The sequence below is a fragment of the Babylonia areolata genome, chromosome 9 (assembly GCF_041734735.1).
Source record: "Babylonia areolata isolate BAREFJ2019XMU chromosome 9, ASM4173473v1, whole genome shotgun sequence".
In the NCBI taxonomy this organism is placed as follows: Eukaryota; Metazoa; Mollusca; class Gastropoda; order Neogastropoda; family Buccinidae; genus Babylonia; species Babylonia areolata.
This window is the reverse complement of record NC_134884.1, coordinates 49,421,497-49,437,385: the sequence shown is the minus strand read 5'-3', so window position 1 is coordinate 49,437,385 and position 15,889 is coordinate 49,421,497. Positions and strand designations below refer to the sequence as shown.

At 42.1% G+C, this 15,889-nt stretch overlaps 1 protein-coding gene across 1 annotated transcript in view; it reads left to right on the top strand.

The window, feature by feature from the left end:
• Positions 1–15,889, top strand: part of LOC143285661 (spermine oxidase-like) — a 42,734-nt gene that overhangs the window by 11,590 nt on the left and 15,255 nt on the right. The window contains exons 4-7 of the mRNA XM_076593059.1: positions 2,912–3,027; positions 12,588–12,742; positions 13,103–13,160; positions 13,756–13,836. Coding sequence (XP_076449174.1) covers positions 2,912–3,027; positions 12,588–12,742; positions 13,103–13,160; positions 13,756–13,836 — 410 coding nt within the window. The remainder of the gene's footprint in view (positions 1–2,911; positions 3,028–12,587; positions 12,743–13,102; positions 13,161–13,755; positions 13,837–15,889) is intronic.

Below are 15,889 nucleotides of genomic sequence, written 5' to 3'. Positions count from 1 at the left end.
ACGATACTGTCGCCATGTTGTTTCCTTCCAGCCTTGCTGTGTACCATACTGTGGTCATGTTGTAACGATACTGTCGCCATGTTGTTTCCTTCCAGCCTTGCTGTGTACCATACTGTGTCCATGTTGTAACGATACTGTTGTCATGTTGTTTCCTTCCAGCCTTGCTGTGTACCATACTGTGTCCATGTTGTAACGATACTGTTGTCATGTTGTTTCCTTCCAGCCTTGCTGTGTACCATACTGTGTCCATGTTGTAACGATACTGTCGCCATGTTGTTTCCTTCCAGCCTTGCTGTGTACCATACTGTGGTCATGTTGTAACGATACTGTTGCCATGTTGTTTCCTTCCAGCCTTGCTGTGTACCATACTGTGTCCATGTTGTAACGATACTGTTGCCATGTTGTTTCCTTCCAGCCTTGCTGTGTACCATACTGTGTCCATGTTGTAACGATACTGTTGCCATGTTGTTTCCTTCCAGCCTTGCTGTGTACCATACTGTGGTCATGTTGTAACGATACTGTCGCCATGTTGTTTCCTTCCAGCCTTGCTGTGTACCATATTGTGGTCATGTTGTAACGATACTGTCGCCATGTTGTTTCCTTCCAGCCTTGCTGTGTACCATACTGTGTCCATGTTGTAACGATACTGTTGCCATGTTGTTTCCTTCCAGCCTTGCTGTGTACCATACTGTGGTCATGTTGTGACGATACTGTTGCCATGTTGTTTCCTTCCAGCCTTGCTGTGTACCATACTGTGGTCATGTTGTGACGATACTGTTGCCATGTTGTTTCCTTCCAGCCTTGCTGTGTACCATACTGTGGTCATGTTGTAACGATACTGTCGCCATGTTGTTTCCTTCCAGCCTTGCTGTGTACCATACTGTGGTCATGTTGTAACGATACTGTCGCCATGTTGTTTCCTTCCAGTCTTGCTGTGTACCATACTGTGGTCATGTTGTAACGATACTGTTGCCATGTTGTTTCCTTCCAGCCTTGCTGTGTACCATACTGTGGTCATGTTGTAACGATACTGTTGCCATGTTGTTTCCTTCCAGCCTTGCTGTGTACCATACTGTGGTCATGTTGTAACGATACTGTTGCCATGTTGTTTCCTTCCAGCCTTGCTGTGTACCATACTGTGGTCATGTTGTAACGATACTGTCGCCATGTTGTTTCCTTCCAGCCTTGCTGTGTACCATACTGTGGTCATGTTGTAACGATACTGTCGCCATGTTGTTTCCTTCCAGCCTTGCTGTGTACCATACTGTGGTCATGTTGTAACGATACTGTCGCCATGTTGTTTCCTTCCAGCCTTGCTGTGTACCATACTGTGGTCATGTTGTAACGATACTGTCGCCATGTTGTTTCCTTCCAGCCTTGCTGTGTACCATACTGTGTCCATGTTGTAACGATACTGTTGTCATGTTGTTTCCTTCCAGCCTTGCTGTGTACCATACTGTGTCCATGTTGTAACGATACTGTTGTCATGTTGTTTCCTTCCAGCCTTGCTGTGTACCATACTGTGTCCATGTTGTAACGATACTGTCGCCATGTTGTTTCCTTCCAGCCTTGCTGTGTACCATACTGTGGTCATGTTGTAACGATACTGTTGCCATGTTGTTTCCTTCCAGCCTTGCTGTGTACCATACTGTGGTCATGTTGTAACGATACTGTTGCCATGTTGTTTCCTTCCAGCCTTGCTGTGTACCATACTGTGTCCATGTTGTAACGATACTGTTGCCATGTTGTTTCCTTCCAGCCTTGCTGTGTACCATACTGTGTCCATGTTGTAACGATACTGTTGCCATGTTGTTTCCTTCCAGCCTTGCTGTGTACCATACTGTGGTCATGTTGTAACGATACTGTTGCCATGTTGTTTCCTTCCAGCCTTGCTGTGTACCATACTGTGGTCATGTTGTAACGATACTGTCGCCATGTTGTTTCCTTCCAGCCTTGCTGTGTACCATATTGTGGTCATGTTGTAACGATACTGTCGCCATGTTGTTTCCTTCCAGCCTTGCTGTGTACCATACTGTGTCCATGTTGTAACGATACTGTTGCCATGTTGTTTCCTTCCAGCCTTGCTGTGTACCATACTGTGTCCATGTTGTAACGATACTGTTGCCATGTTGTTTCCTTCCAGCCTTGCTGTGTACCATACTGTGGTCATGTTGTAACGATACTGTTGCCATGTTGTTTCCTTCCAGCCTTGCTGTGTACCATAGTGTGTCCATGTTGTAACGATACTGTTGCCATGTTGTTTCCTTCCAGCCTTGCTGTGTACCATACTGTGGTCATGTTGTAACGATACTGTCGCCATGTTGTTTCCTTCCAGCCTTGCTGTGTACCATACTGTGGTCATGTTGTGACGATACTGTTGCCATGTTGTTTCCTTCCAGCCTTGCTGTGTACCATACTGTGGTCATGTTGTAACGATACTGTTGCCATGTTGTTTCCTTCCAGCCTTGCTGTGTACCATACTGTGTCCATGTTGTAACGATACTGTCGCCATGTTGTTTCCTTCCAGCCTTGCTGTGTACCATACTGTGGTCATGTTGTAACGATACTGTTGCCATGTTGTTTCCTTCCAGCCTTGCTGTGTACCATACTGTGGTCATGTTGTGACGATACTGTTGCCATGTTGTTTCCTTCCAGCCTTGCTGTGTACCATACTGTGGTCATGTTGTGACGATACTGTTGCCATGTTGTTTCCTTCCAGCCTTGCTGTGTACCATACTGTGTCCATGTTGTAACGATACTGTTGCCATGTTGTTTCCTTCCAGCCTTGCTGTGTACCATACTGTGTCCATGTTGTAACGATACTGTTGCCATGTTGTTTCCTTCCAGCCTTGCTGTGTACCATACTGTGTCCATGTTGTAACGATACTGTCGCCATGTTGTTTCCTTCCAGAAGAGGACTCAGAGGAGGAGGAGCTACCAGACACACTGCTGCAGTACACTGACTTCCGGTTCTGTCTGTCTGATGGCACAGCTGTGGACAAACACACCCTCCGCCGTAATCTCCAGGTACCACACACACTGACGTCACAGCTCTGGCCAGGTACAGTGCAGTGAAAGGCACCTCGGCAGAATCAGTTAGTCAGTTGGACTTCTGATCCAGTGTTCACCAACGATCAGAGTTCGAGGCCCTGTTTCGGCATGGCGTGTCCGTTGGACAGGCAGTTGACTCCGATTTTCACCCTGGTGTGAAAGGGCAGATAATATTCGGTTAGGGGAGGTTAAAACGGTGGAAGATGATGATTGGGCCCTGCCTTCCTATACCAAGCCATAGACATAGTGGACAGGAATTCATCGATCTGATGGCCGTAAAAACCTGTTGGATCTTTCACCTTTTTCAAACACTGTAGTGACCACAAAAAAATCTTTATATAACTATTCTGACTTTGCATTAATGCAGTGACTGGAAATATGGTTTCTTTTGTCTTTTTATCATTATTATTCTTCATCCCATAGCGTATTATGCAATAATGCAATGACTGGAAAATAATTAATTTTGTCTTTTTGTCATTCTTATTCTTCGTCCCATAGCACATTACTTCCTTGTACAAATCTATGCAGCACAAAAGCAGTACGTTATGACTGGAGAAAAAAACAAGAAAACACAGAACTCATAAAACACTTTATATTTTCACTGCATGTGCACTTGGATTATCTTTCAGAGAAAGGGTTTTGATATATATATATATATATATATATATATATGTAGCTGTGTACCCGAGTGGTTTATTTATAATGAAAGGGTACAGTACAAAAGAACTAACTGAATGATTTAAAGGATAAAAGGATAGACAAGAATCCCTGCACACAGGCCAGGAACGTATAGAGGCCAGTCACAAAAGGGTTTATCTATTATTTTATTTACAATAGTTAAGTAAGTAAAGAAGATGAGAGACGAGAAGAAGAGATAAAACAAGTATGAGGAGAAGAATTAAGAGGAAGACAGTGCCTGAACAGTCACAAGTGAACAGATGTCATTAAGCACATGTCAACACAAGTGAATAGAAAAGCACATGTATACATATTACGTGGAAGGACTATCACTCGGTTTGTTATAAGCAACAACATAAGATGAGATAACTTGAATACATATGTGTGAAGACCAAAGAACTGACATCAAATGGCATTTCTAATACATTTAAATAGTGCAGTTAAAGTGATCGAAGTTATGCTGATTTAGTGAAAGTACACTGACAGTCAAAGTGACTCAAATGAATCAGTTATCATGTAGCACTATACTGAAGTAAGCCGTATAGGAGAGGGCATGATCTCTAAATTACAATTAATAGACTGTGATACATATCAGATGGTTTTAACCAATAACTGATATTAATCCAACACTATCTTGTAATCACCACATAATACTACACACATCTTAGAGTAATGCGAGTCAGTGAAACACTGTAGCAGCAAAACTGATATCAGCATGCAAAAATAACACATGAATAATAAACAAGATAAAATCAGTGGCTTTGATTTATTACTGGCAACCTGAGAGGATAAATTAGTCAGCGCTCAATACAGAGATTGGAACTGTGATGGCTTAATCATTTAGTGGTGAATGAACCTACACAATTAATCCATTTCATCAAAGCCAAATGTGAACATAGCTAAGCTTGTGCTGAACATTTAAATCTCCTCCACCTAAGCAGGGTACTGACTGTGACGTTAAGAAGAATCAAATGGAACACTGCTCCAAGCATATGACGATTTTCTAGATCAATCATAGCCAAGCTGTGACTACATGTCAAAGCAATAACTGAACTGAACAAAGCAATAACTGAACAAAGCAATAACAACATCCTCATATGAACACAAGTACTGTGTCAAAGAATACAATTTATAAATCATTAGCACATTCTAAATGGGGTACTTACAGTGATACGTAGCAAGATGTCAGCCTCTGGGACAACACACACGCACACACACACACACACACACACTGCTTGCGAAACAGCAAGAGAGAAAGACAGCAGGCTCTGGTCAGATGACTGACCAGGTAGAAAGTGACCACTGATCACCCACTCCGTCTCTTTATGCAAGTTAAGCGGACTGCAAAGACAATTGCATGTGTTGCGAAGCAGATCAGCTCAAAACCTAAATTTGCTTAGCAGTGTGTTAGTTACAAGGTGTTCAGTGATAGATTTCTACATGATTCCTGAACCGATTTACATCAGGTAAGTCGCAAAAGAAAGAGCTCAACACCTACTTTCTAATGCGTTAAATCAGTTTAACGTAGGCAAACATAAATGGAATAGATTTAAAGATGGAATTGCGACGATTCTGCCAGTATATAATACTTGTTGTGTACTGATCTGACAAAAGAGATCTTAATTAAATATGCTGCAGCAGAAACAGCTCAGCCAATAAAGTACCGTGACACTGGTCGAGGAGTGAGTGTGTGGCGAGAAGGACAAAATGACGTAAGCTTAGCGTCATTTGAAATGTTTACACTGACGAATGATTAAGCTGAAATCAAGTATGTTTCTAACTGATTATAGTGTGTGTGTAAGCACTACAAATATAGTATTGCAGTGAATGATACAGAGACTTGATTTAATAGGTGTTTAGAGAATAGGTTGAAAATGGGCTTAGCATTCCAACCCGGAATGGTGTCAAACATTCTGCACGGGTCATTGTAGACTGGCAAATCAGTTGCGAAAACCACGTCTGCTATAGCTGATGTGTGAAGCAGTTTTTAAAGCAAGCAGAGCGCTTGGTTGCACACACACACACACACACACACACACACACACACACACACACACACACACACACACAAACTCTTACCAGTTCGAAAATGTTCAGTTTTGCTAAAATAACCACACTGGTGTCATTCAAGACTAATATCAGACACTCACCAACAAGCAAACTACTTACATTATATACCAAATGAAAGAATATTGAATACTCTTTCACATGAAATCCATGTTTTATTGATAACATGAATCAAAGATGAATGGCATATGCTCATATCAGGCCTTATGGGTAAATTTGTTGTTGTTAAATAAAAAAACTCTTAAAGAATTAAAAACAAAACAAACCCCAAACAAAACAAACAAACAAAAAAACAAAACAACCCCCCCCCCCAAAAAAAAAACCCAAACAAAAACAAACCCCCAAAACAAAAAAACAAACAAAACAAAACAAACAAACGAACAATCCTTTCTTTCTGCAAGGTTCAAAATCAGTCAGGATATTTGACATAGCCCATAAAATGATATCAGATACCATTTGTTATTATATTATAAGATATTTGACATTATTAGTACACAGAAAGATAACACCCATTACCATCAAAAACGTAAATCTCCATCCCTTCATTCAACACACGATATGAGACACTCATAAGCAAGCCACCTATGTTGTATATCAAATGAAAGAAAATTGATGAAGCTTTTGCATGAAATCATTTTTGTAATTATATCATAAGTCAGTCATGAATGGCACATAATCAAATCGGTTCTCACACATTAAAATATATGGTAAACTGTAAAAAAACAACAACAACAAAAAACAAAAAAAACAAAACAAAACAAAACAAAAGAAAAACCAAAAAAACAACAAAACAAAAAACAAAAAAAACAAACAAAAAAACAAAAAAACAACAACCCCAAAAACAAAAAAACACAAACGAAAAAAACAACAAAAAAACCCAACCAAACAACAACAACAAAAAACAAAACAACCAAACAAAACAAAACAAAACAAACAAACATCTACAAGCTGCATTGTCAAAATCCATTCAGAGTATTTCATACAAACTAAACAATAAAACCAGAAACAGTTCTTGTTTTCTGCTGACAGGCATGTGACATTTTTAGTACTTAGCAACATAATATTCATTATCAGAATAAACCTTGAAAATTTGCATACTACAATGCCAGTTGGCAAACACAGACCACCAATTACAAATTACACAGATTAGTTTATACTATTCAACACACAGTGATAAGCATTTACAGCACTGATAAGCATTTACAGCACTGCACAAACTGTATAAATAAGCTGAATCAGAGTAAAGGAAATGTACTTGAAAGATAAAAAAAAAAAAAAAAATCTTAAAAAAATTGTGTTTTAGCAAGAAATGAATCGTGATCCACTCTTCAGCCTGAGTGACAACCTCGCTGTGAGACAGAAGAAGACTGTTCCTCTCTTCTGAAAACAATAAACTGTCACTGGTTTCACATTTCACAGAATCTTTTCTTTCTCCAAGATGTAAGTGTTTACAGTTCATTCTAACATCACTCCAGACAGGGCGAACAGGTCCCTGTCAGGACCATGCTGTTGTGCATACATATTAGTGTATTCACAAAGTGTGGATACTAATTCCACAGTAAAGAACATTTTGAAAAAAAACAAACACTTGCAGCTGTGGTGAACCTCCTTGCGTCTCCACGTGTCTATAGACATCAAGAGAGTAGAATCCATGCACACGTGAAGGCTGAAATTGAAGCACTGGCTGGCTTGGCCCTCGATGTATATCGTCTTAACTCCCTGCCTTGAAATCAGATTTGAAACATAATAGATATAAAATAAAACAGCACTGCATACACGAGTTTAGTCTAAATACTTCAATTCAGCCCATTCTCAAACCAACCAGAAAAGTAAGAGCACTGAAAGTTTTGAAAAACTCAGTATCAGTTCATGAACGAATTTACATTTACAAGAGGGAATCGCTTCCATAGCAACACTTGATATTGTAAAAATATAGCCTTGAATTTCAAAAACAATAATTTGAATGTGTAAAATGCTGTAATAAATACATTGCTGATACGCAAGGAACAAATAGTGAGATCCAGAAGCATGACTTTGAACAGAGGAGCAACGTTTACATAGATTTCGTTTGCCAGTCCTACTTTCTCACACATATCTTTCTGGGTCAGAATGGGGTCCAGTCAGAATTCGCCGCTCTGTGCTTCCAGTCCCCTCTTCAGCATCGTCATCAGGGTTCCAGTTGTCAGAAAACTCACTATCTGACATTATCTGGTCACTATCAGAGTCTGACGAACTCACGATTAATGAGAAATTAAAAAAAAGTGAGCACTGCGTGGAAGCGGTCCAACGAAGAGCAGCATGATTTGCCCTCAATAAACACCAGAGGACAGTCAGTGTTACCGAACTGCTGCAGACACTGGGGTGGGAAACCCTGGAACGGCATAGGAGGAGACGGAGCCAGATTGGTCATGCTATACAAGATCAGCAGGGGCATGACCAAAGTCAAGTGCCCACACCTCCACCAGCAACAACAAGGGGCCAGAAGAACTCACACCAGAACATTTAACAGAATCCCCTGTAGAGCGGACATCAGGCTGAATGCCTTCTTTCCAAAAACAATCCGTGATTGGAATGCCCTGCCCAAGGAGACTGTTGATGCCTCAGCTCTTGCCACCTTCGGTAAGAAGATGGCACTCTGCTGATTCACTGTCACTTGATTTTTTTTTTAAAACGGGAATCCACCACACAAAATGCTGACAATGGTCAAATGGTTGACCCTGGGCATCATCCGGAAGAAGAAGTCTTGAAAACGAAGAGATCCAAGATGGCGGAAGTGCCATGTGGAGCAGGTCCGTATTTTCCCCATAAATCTAACACAATTTCTACTTTTGGGGTTTTTATTTGATGTAGCCAAGCGCTCAGCTCAGGCTTCAGAAACTGTTTTGGAGTCTAAGCTATAGCAGACGTCTTTTTTCGCAACTGACTTGCTGGTCTATGATGACTCGTGCAGAATGTGTGATGCCATTCCTGGTTGGAATGCAAAGCCCATTCTAAAACTCTTCTCTAACCATTTATTAAATCAAGTCTCTATCGTTCTCTGCAATATTATATTTGTTGTGCTTACACACACGCTTTAATTGGTTAGAAAGATACTTGATTCCAGTTTAATCGTTCGTCAGTCTAAGATTTCAACTGATGCTAAGCTTACGTCATTTTGTGCTTCTCACCACACAACCACTCCAACCAGTTTGCTGTACGTGATTGGGCGAGCTCTAATCTGTGTTTCTGCTGCAGCATATTTAATTAACATCTCTTTTGTCGGATCAGTAAACTGTAAGCATTATATACTGGCAGAATTGTCGCAATTCCATCTTTAAATCTATTCCATGTATGTTTGCCTACGTTAAACTGATTTAACACAGTTTTTAATTTTCCGTGATGAGCTTGCTAAAACTGACCCTTTTCAGGTGACTTAAATTAAGATTATAAATTCATTGTAAATAATCAACACTTCCTTTTATACTCATTAGAAAGTAGGTGTTGAGCTCTTTCTTTTGCGACCTTTCTGATGTAAATCGGTTCAGGAATCATGTAGAAATCTATCACTAAACACCCAGAAACAAACACAATTCTTATCAGATTTAGCCTGATTTTAGCTGATCTGCTTTGCAGCACACGCGACTGTCTTTGCAGTCTGCTTAACTTGCATAAATTGACGGAGTGGGTGATCATCTGGTCACTTTCTATCTGGTCAGTCACTGACTAGAGAGTCTGCTCTCTCTCTCTCTCTTGCTGTGTCGCAAGTAGTGTGTGTGTGTGTGTGCGTTGTCCAAGAGGCTGACATTTTGCTACGTATCGCTGTAAGTACAGTGTGTAGAATGTGCTGATGATTTGTAAATTTATTCTTTGATACAGTGCTTGTGTTCATATGAGTATGTTGATATTGCTTTGACATGTAGTCACAGCTTGGCTATGATTGATCTAGAAAATTGTCATGTCGTCATATGCTTGGAGCAGTGTTCCATTTGATTCTTCTTAACATCACAGTCAATGACGTCTTGGGACAAAGATAGTTTGTTCCAGAATGTTCTAGCGGATGACCATTCTTTCTCATTTGCTGTCACTGATGAGGGTTAGGTTACTTTTCCCGCTTCAATGGAGGAGATTTAAATGTTGAGCACAAGCTTAGATATGTTCATATTTGGCTTTGATGAGATGGATAACCTGGGTAGGTTCATTCACCACTTAATGGTTAAGCCATGACAGTTCTTCCAATCTCTGTATTGAGCACTCTTTATCCTCTCAGGTTGCCAGCATTATATCAAAGCTACTTATTCTCTTGTTCATTATTCATGTATTATTTCACATGCTGATATCAGTTACGATGCTTCAGTGTTTCACTGATTCTCATTACTCTAACATGTGTGTAGTATTCAGTCGTGATTACAAGATAGTGTTGGATTAATATCAGTTATTGGTTAAAGCTAACTGGTATGTATCACAGTCTGTTAATTGTAATTTAGTTATTATGCCCTCTCCTATACGGCTTACTTCAGTAAAGTGCTACATGATAAACTGATTCATTTGAGTCACTTTGACACAGTATCAGCTTTACCTAATCTATGCTGTCAGTGTACTTTCACTAAATCAGCATAGCTTCAATTACTTTAACCGCACTGTTTAAATGTATTAGAAATGTCATTTGATGTCAGTTGTTTGGTCTTTTTTCAAGGCCTGACTAAGCGCGTTGGGTTACGCTGCTGGTCAGGCATCTGCTTGGCAGATGTGGTGTAGCGTATATGGTTTTGTCCGAACGCAGTGACGCCTCCTTGAGCTACTGAAACTGAAACTGTTTGGTCTTCACACATATGCATTATCTCATCTTATGTTGTTGCTTAACCCAAACCGAGTGATAGTCTTTCCATGTAATATGTATACATGTGCTTTACTACTCACTTGTGCTGACATGTTGTGCTGAATGACATATGTTTGTGTCATTCCAGGCACTGTTTTATTTCTTCTCCTCATCCTTGTTTTATCTCTTCTTCTTCTTCTCTTATTTTATATCTCCTTATAACTATTGTAAATAAAACAATAGAAAAACCCTTTTTTTTGACTGGCCTCTATATGCTCCTGGCCTGTGCACGGGGATTCTTGTCTATCCTTTGATCCTTTAAATCAGTCAATCATTCAGTTTAGTAATTCTTTTGTACCGCCGTCCCCTTTTAATTAATAAGTTTTATGATAAACCACTCGGTTCACAACACGGCTACATTTAGACTAGACAGAACTCTAGTGATACTGAAAAATAATTCCTAATACACCAGACAAGAAAACAGTTAATTGTGTCTCAATTATGCTTCGGAAACTGATTTCCATTGTACTATGCACTATAAGCAAGATCATTTGTGCAAAGAATGAAATTGCAGAAATATTAGCAAAAACAAACTATATCTCTCTCACACACTCTTTCCCTCTCTTGCAGTTATGATACAGTAAAATCACATTACATTGTGTACTGGTTTCAACATTACACTACAGTCACATTATATTCACACACACGCACACACACACACAAACACACACACAAACACACACACATATGTGCACGCAAACACACGCACACAGTGACACATGCTGTTTTTACACACACACACACACACACACACATGCACACAATGACACATGCTGTTTTTACACACACACACACACACACACACACACACACACACATAGAGACCACACACAAAATTAACTGTACCAGCCAGCAAGGTGGAAAAAGTTGTCTGCTAAAATGTAAACAAGGAACGCTTGCCGTTTTCAAGACATCTCTTTGACAGTAAAATTCATGGATTACCCTCTGAATCAACTTACTATACCAAGATTATGGATCATATGTCAATAATCAATCGATATATAAACTTACAGCAAAATTAAATTTTTATGTTTTTTTCCTTCAAATATCAGTGTTTCCAAAAATACATCCCACTTGTCAATGGACACCTGCTCGTTCCTTCGATTCGGTGGTTGATTTTCCAAACCCGACCAGTCAGAATCAGCGTCAGGGTCAGGAATGGTGACAGAATCATCACTGTCGTACAATCGTTCTGTTTCGGACTCTGATGAGCTCATGCTGGCAAGGCGAAAATGTACAGCGCGAGTCAACAGCGATCTCAGGCAAAATGGTGGCGACAAAGTCAAAGTGAGGCGTGGTCGAGTCGAACGTTCATTTCGGCACTGTTTTATCAGTTAAGGATAAATTTCATATCTGACGTTTCAAAACCTTTTTTTTTCCCAAATAAAATTCAAAGCTATTCTAGAGAAAATCAGGTATTTGCCCTTTAGAAAAGTGGAATCAGCCAGTCAGCCACTCAGCGTATCGCCGTTCCTGTGGGAACGAAACTTACAGAGACGAACTGTTAGCGAGTTAAACGATAGAAAGAAAGAACAACTATCCAACGTAAGAAAATGTGACTGAATGACATGATGAAAGAAAAATCAATGGTCCTGCGAGTTGTCCACGGACCATGGGGTGTGACGTAGTCATGACCTGCGCTTAGAATGCTGACTGCAAAGGTTGTAGATAATGCTGATCAGCAGCGGGAGGAGGGTGTGACGCAGTCATGACCTGCGCTTAGAATGCTGACTGCAAAGGTTGTAGATAATGCTGATCAGCAGCGGGAGGAGGATAGAGACGACGACGACGTCGCCAACAACAGCAATAAAACAACAACAACAACAGAAAATGAAGAAGAAGAAGAAGGTAGGTAAGTAGGTAGCTAGGTATGTAGGTAGGTTGGTATGTAGCCAATACACGGGAAATCAGACACAGAAATTGACACAAACCACAGGTACTGGAAGACATACAGGACGCCTCCATTGAGGTTCCCAGGAAGGAGTCGGCCCAGGATGTGAGTGTGTCCGTGGGTCACCTGTACAGGGGGATGTACCCAGCATGCAGACACTCCATGCAGGGGTCGGAGGGCCTGAAAACCGCCATGTTCAGGTGAGTGCCGACCATCCCACAAGGAGGATTAGCTGGCACAGGGAGAGGGGGAAGGTGCTGAGGGGAGAAAATGTGTACTACAGTAATGACCGTGACTGAGAGAGAGAGAGAGGGAGGGAGAGAGAGAGAGAGAGAGAGAGAGAGATGGGGGTAGGAGGGAGAGTCTTCATCAAAGAATCACCGAAATAATTTATACTAGTAATGACAATACATAATAATGATGCTTTTTTCAGGCTAAATTGTGTCAGTAATAACATTTACAACTACCAGATTATCAGCTTTTGTATTTCGACATGATATCCATTTTGAATAATATCTGCACTCTGCCAGTGTCCAATGCTAACAGAGCGTGATGTGCAGGTGGCTGGAGACTTGGGAGTGCCAGGACAGTGGGGGAACTGTGGATCAGCTTCTTACGGTAACTTTTCAGTTTTCATATCTGGGGTTTCAACTTTTTTTTTTTCCCAATACATTCATCAGCTACTGAAACAGTTATCCACTTTGATAATTGGGCACCATCACCACTCAGCTATCCGATCACGGGAAACGAAAGCGTCAGAGACAAACTGTGCGAGTTGACGATAAAAGAAACACAAAGATCTTCTAGAGAAAATGAGACACATGGTAACATGTAAAATCCTTCATGGTCCCGCGAAGTTGTCTCACGTACGCCGATAGGTGGTGGAGTAGGTCGACCTGCCGATCGATGTTGTAGGGTAGATAATCTGCGATACAGTGTGGTGAGGGTAGGGTCACCGCGATACTGTGTTAGAAGCTGATGCAACTTGAGATAAGTGTGTGTAGGGCAGGGGTAGCCGATACAGTGTGTGAGCAGTGTCAACTCCGAATAACATGCATACAGAGTACTGAAGAAATAGGGTAAGTAGGGTAGCTAGGGTATTGCGTAAGTGTGTGTAGGATCCGGAAACAGTGGATCGTGTTTTTGAAGCAACACAGGTCCCCTGCCGAATTGACATGGAGGCTCATGGGTTCCCGTGATACGGGTGTGCCAGGCGGGGTCCTGTGATACATGTGTGAGGGGGGTCACTCTGTACATGCTGGAGGTCATCACCTGCCGATCGAAGTGGCTGAAGGTCAGTCAGCTGATCACCATCTAAGGAGTAGCGTCACTGGAAGGGGAGTGCTGATGGGCACGCGAAAGTGTTGTAGAGGGACCGGGACTGAGAAGCAGAGTGTGTGGAGGGTCAGGGTCGACGCTAGGAAGGGGTGGAGGGCAGGGTCACCAGACACCGAAATAATTTAGGTCGGATACCATGCTATAAATGTGTTTTAGGGCAATTTGTCGAATACAGTTGTGATACGTCAGGCACTTTTGTATTACATGTTCGTTTGAGGTAATGCACTCTGCAGTGTGATGGTACAGGTCGTGATGATCAGTGGTGTGAGTTGGGCAGGCCAGGACAGTGGGATGAGGATCAGGTCCCTCTACAGTGGGTAAGGGTCAGTTTGGCTCTCTTTTTATGTTCTTTGCAGTCCTCCCATCTTCACAGTCTGTTAGTCAGGGTAAACCTGTCGATTACATGTTTGTGGGCATCACACCCTGCTGCAGAATGTGCGAAGAGTAGGTCATTGAAAAAAGTGAGTCCAGGGTAGTACTTGCCGATACAGTTTGTGAGGTCGGGTCACTTACGATAACAGTGTAGATGGGGTCAGGTCACTCTCGTTCAGTGTGTGTGAGCAAGGGTAACTGCTAACAGTGTAGTGTGGTGTGAGGTGCTAAGCAGCTGAGTAGGGTCGTGCACTGGCTAAGGTCATGTGCGATGAAGTGTGGTGACGCAGGAACAGTGTGAGTGAAGTGTGGTACGCTGCGTCACCGTGGTGAGTACAGGTCGACTGTGGTCAGGTGTGTGAGTGTGGTGAGTGATGAAGTGTGTGTGAGGGTCAGGGTCACCTGCTGATACAGTGTGTGTGAGGGTCAGGGTCACCTGCCGATACAGTGTGTGTGAGGGTCAGGGTCACCTGCTGATACAGTGTGTGTGAGGGTCAGGGTCACCTGCCGATACAGTGTGTGTGAGGGTCAGGGTCACCTGCTGATACAGTGTGTGTGAGGGTCAGGGTCACCTGCTGATACAGTGTGTGTGAGGGTCAGGGTCACCTGCTGATACAGTGTGTGTGAGGGTCAGGGTCACCTGCTGATACAGTGTGTGTGAGGGTCAGGGTCACCTGCCGATACAGTGTGTGTGAGGGTCAGGGTCACCTGCTGATACAGTGTGTGTGAGGGTCAGGGTCACCTGCTGATACAGTGTGTGTGAGGGTCAGGGTCACCTGTCGATACAGTGTGTGTGAGGGTCAGGGTCACCTGTCGATACAGTGTGTGTGAGGGTCAGGGTCACCTGCCGATACAGTGTGTGTGAGGGTCAGGGTCACCTGCCGATACAGTGTGTGTGAGGGTCAGGGTCACCTGTCGATACAGTGTGTGTGAGGGTCAGGGTCACCTGCTGATACAGTGTGTGTGAGGGTCAGGGTCACCTGCCGATACAGTGTGTGTCAGGTCAGGGTTAGAGTCCCGGTCTTGCCTTTTCTCCCAGGTTTGACTGGAAAATCAAGCTGAGCGTTTTGTCATTGGGATGAGACGATAAACCGAGATCCCGTGCTCAGCCCGCACTTGGCGCACTGAAATAGAACCCATGGCAACATAGCATCTGGCAAAATTATACAGAAGAAATCCACAATGACAGGTACACAAATAATTGTGTCTGCATCACTCACGGCCTGATTAGCGCGTTAGTGGTATGATACTGGTCAGGAATCCGCTTAGCAAATATTGTGTGGCATATATGGGTTTGAAACTTCATTGTGTGTATGTAAGCGCGCGTGCGTGTGTATGTGTGTTGTGTGTGTGTGCGCGCGCGTGTGTGGGTGTGTGTGTGCGCGCGCGCTAACATACATATAAGCACGGAAAATGTATATATGTATCCCACTACATAGGCAACATAAAACGTTGGTGTGTGTATATATATATTATTTGTTTCATTTTACGTTATATACTGTATTGTTTCATTTACTGTCTCCACGGCATTTTAGGTGGATGTTACGAAGGTCACACCTGTCTTTCAAAACACAACATAGTGTGAGTTGTCCCATGACCAGTCCTGTGTGTCCTGTGTGTCATGTCTGTCAAAACAC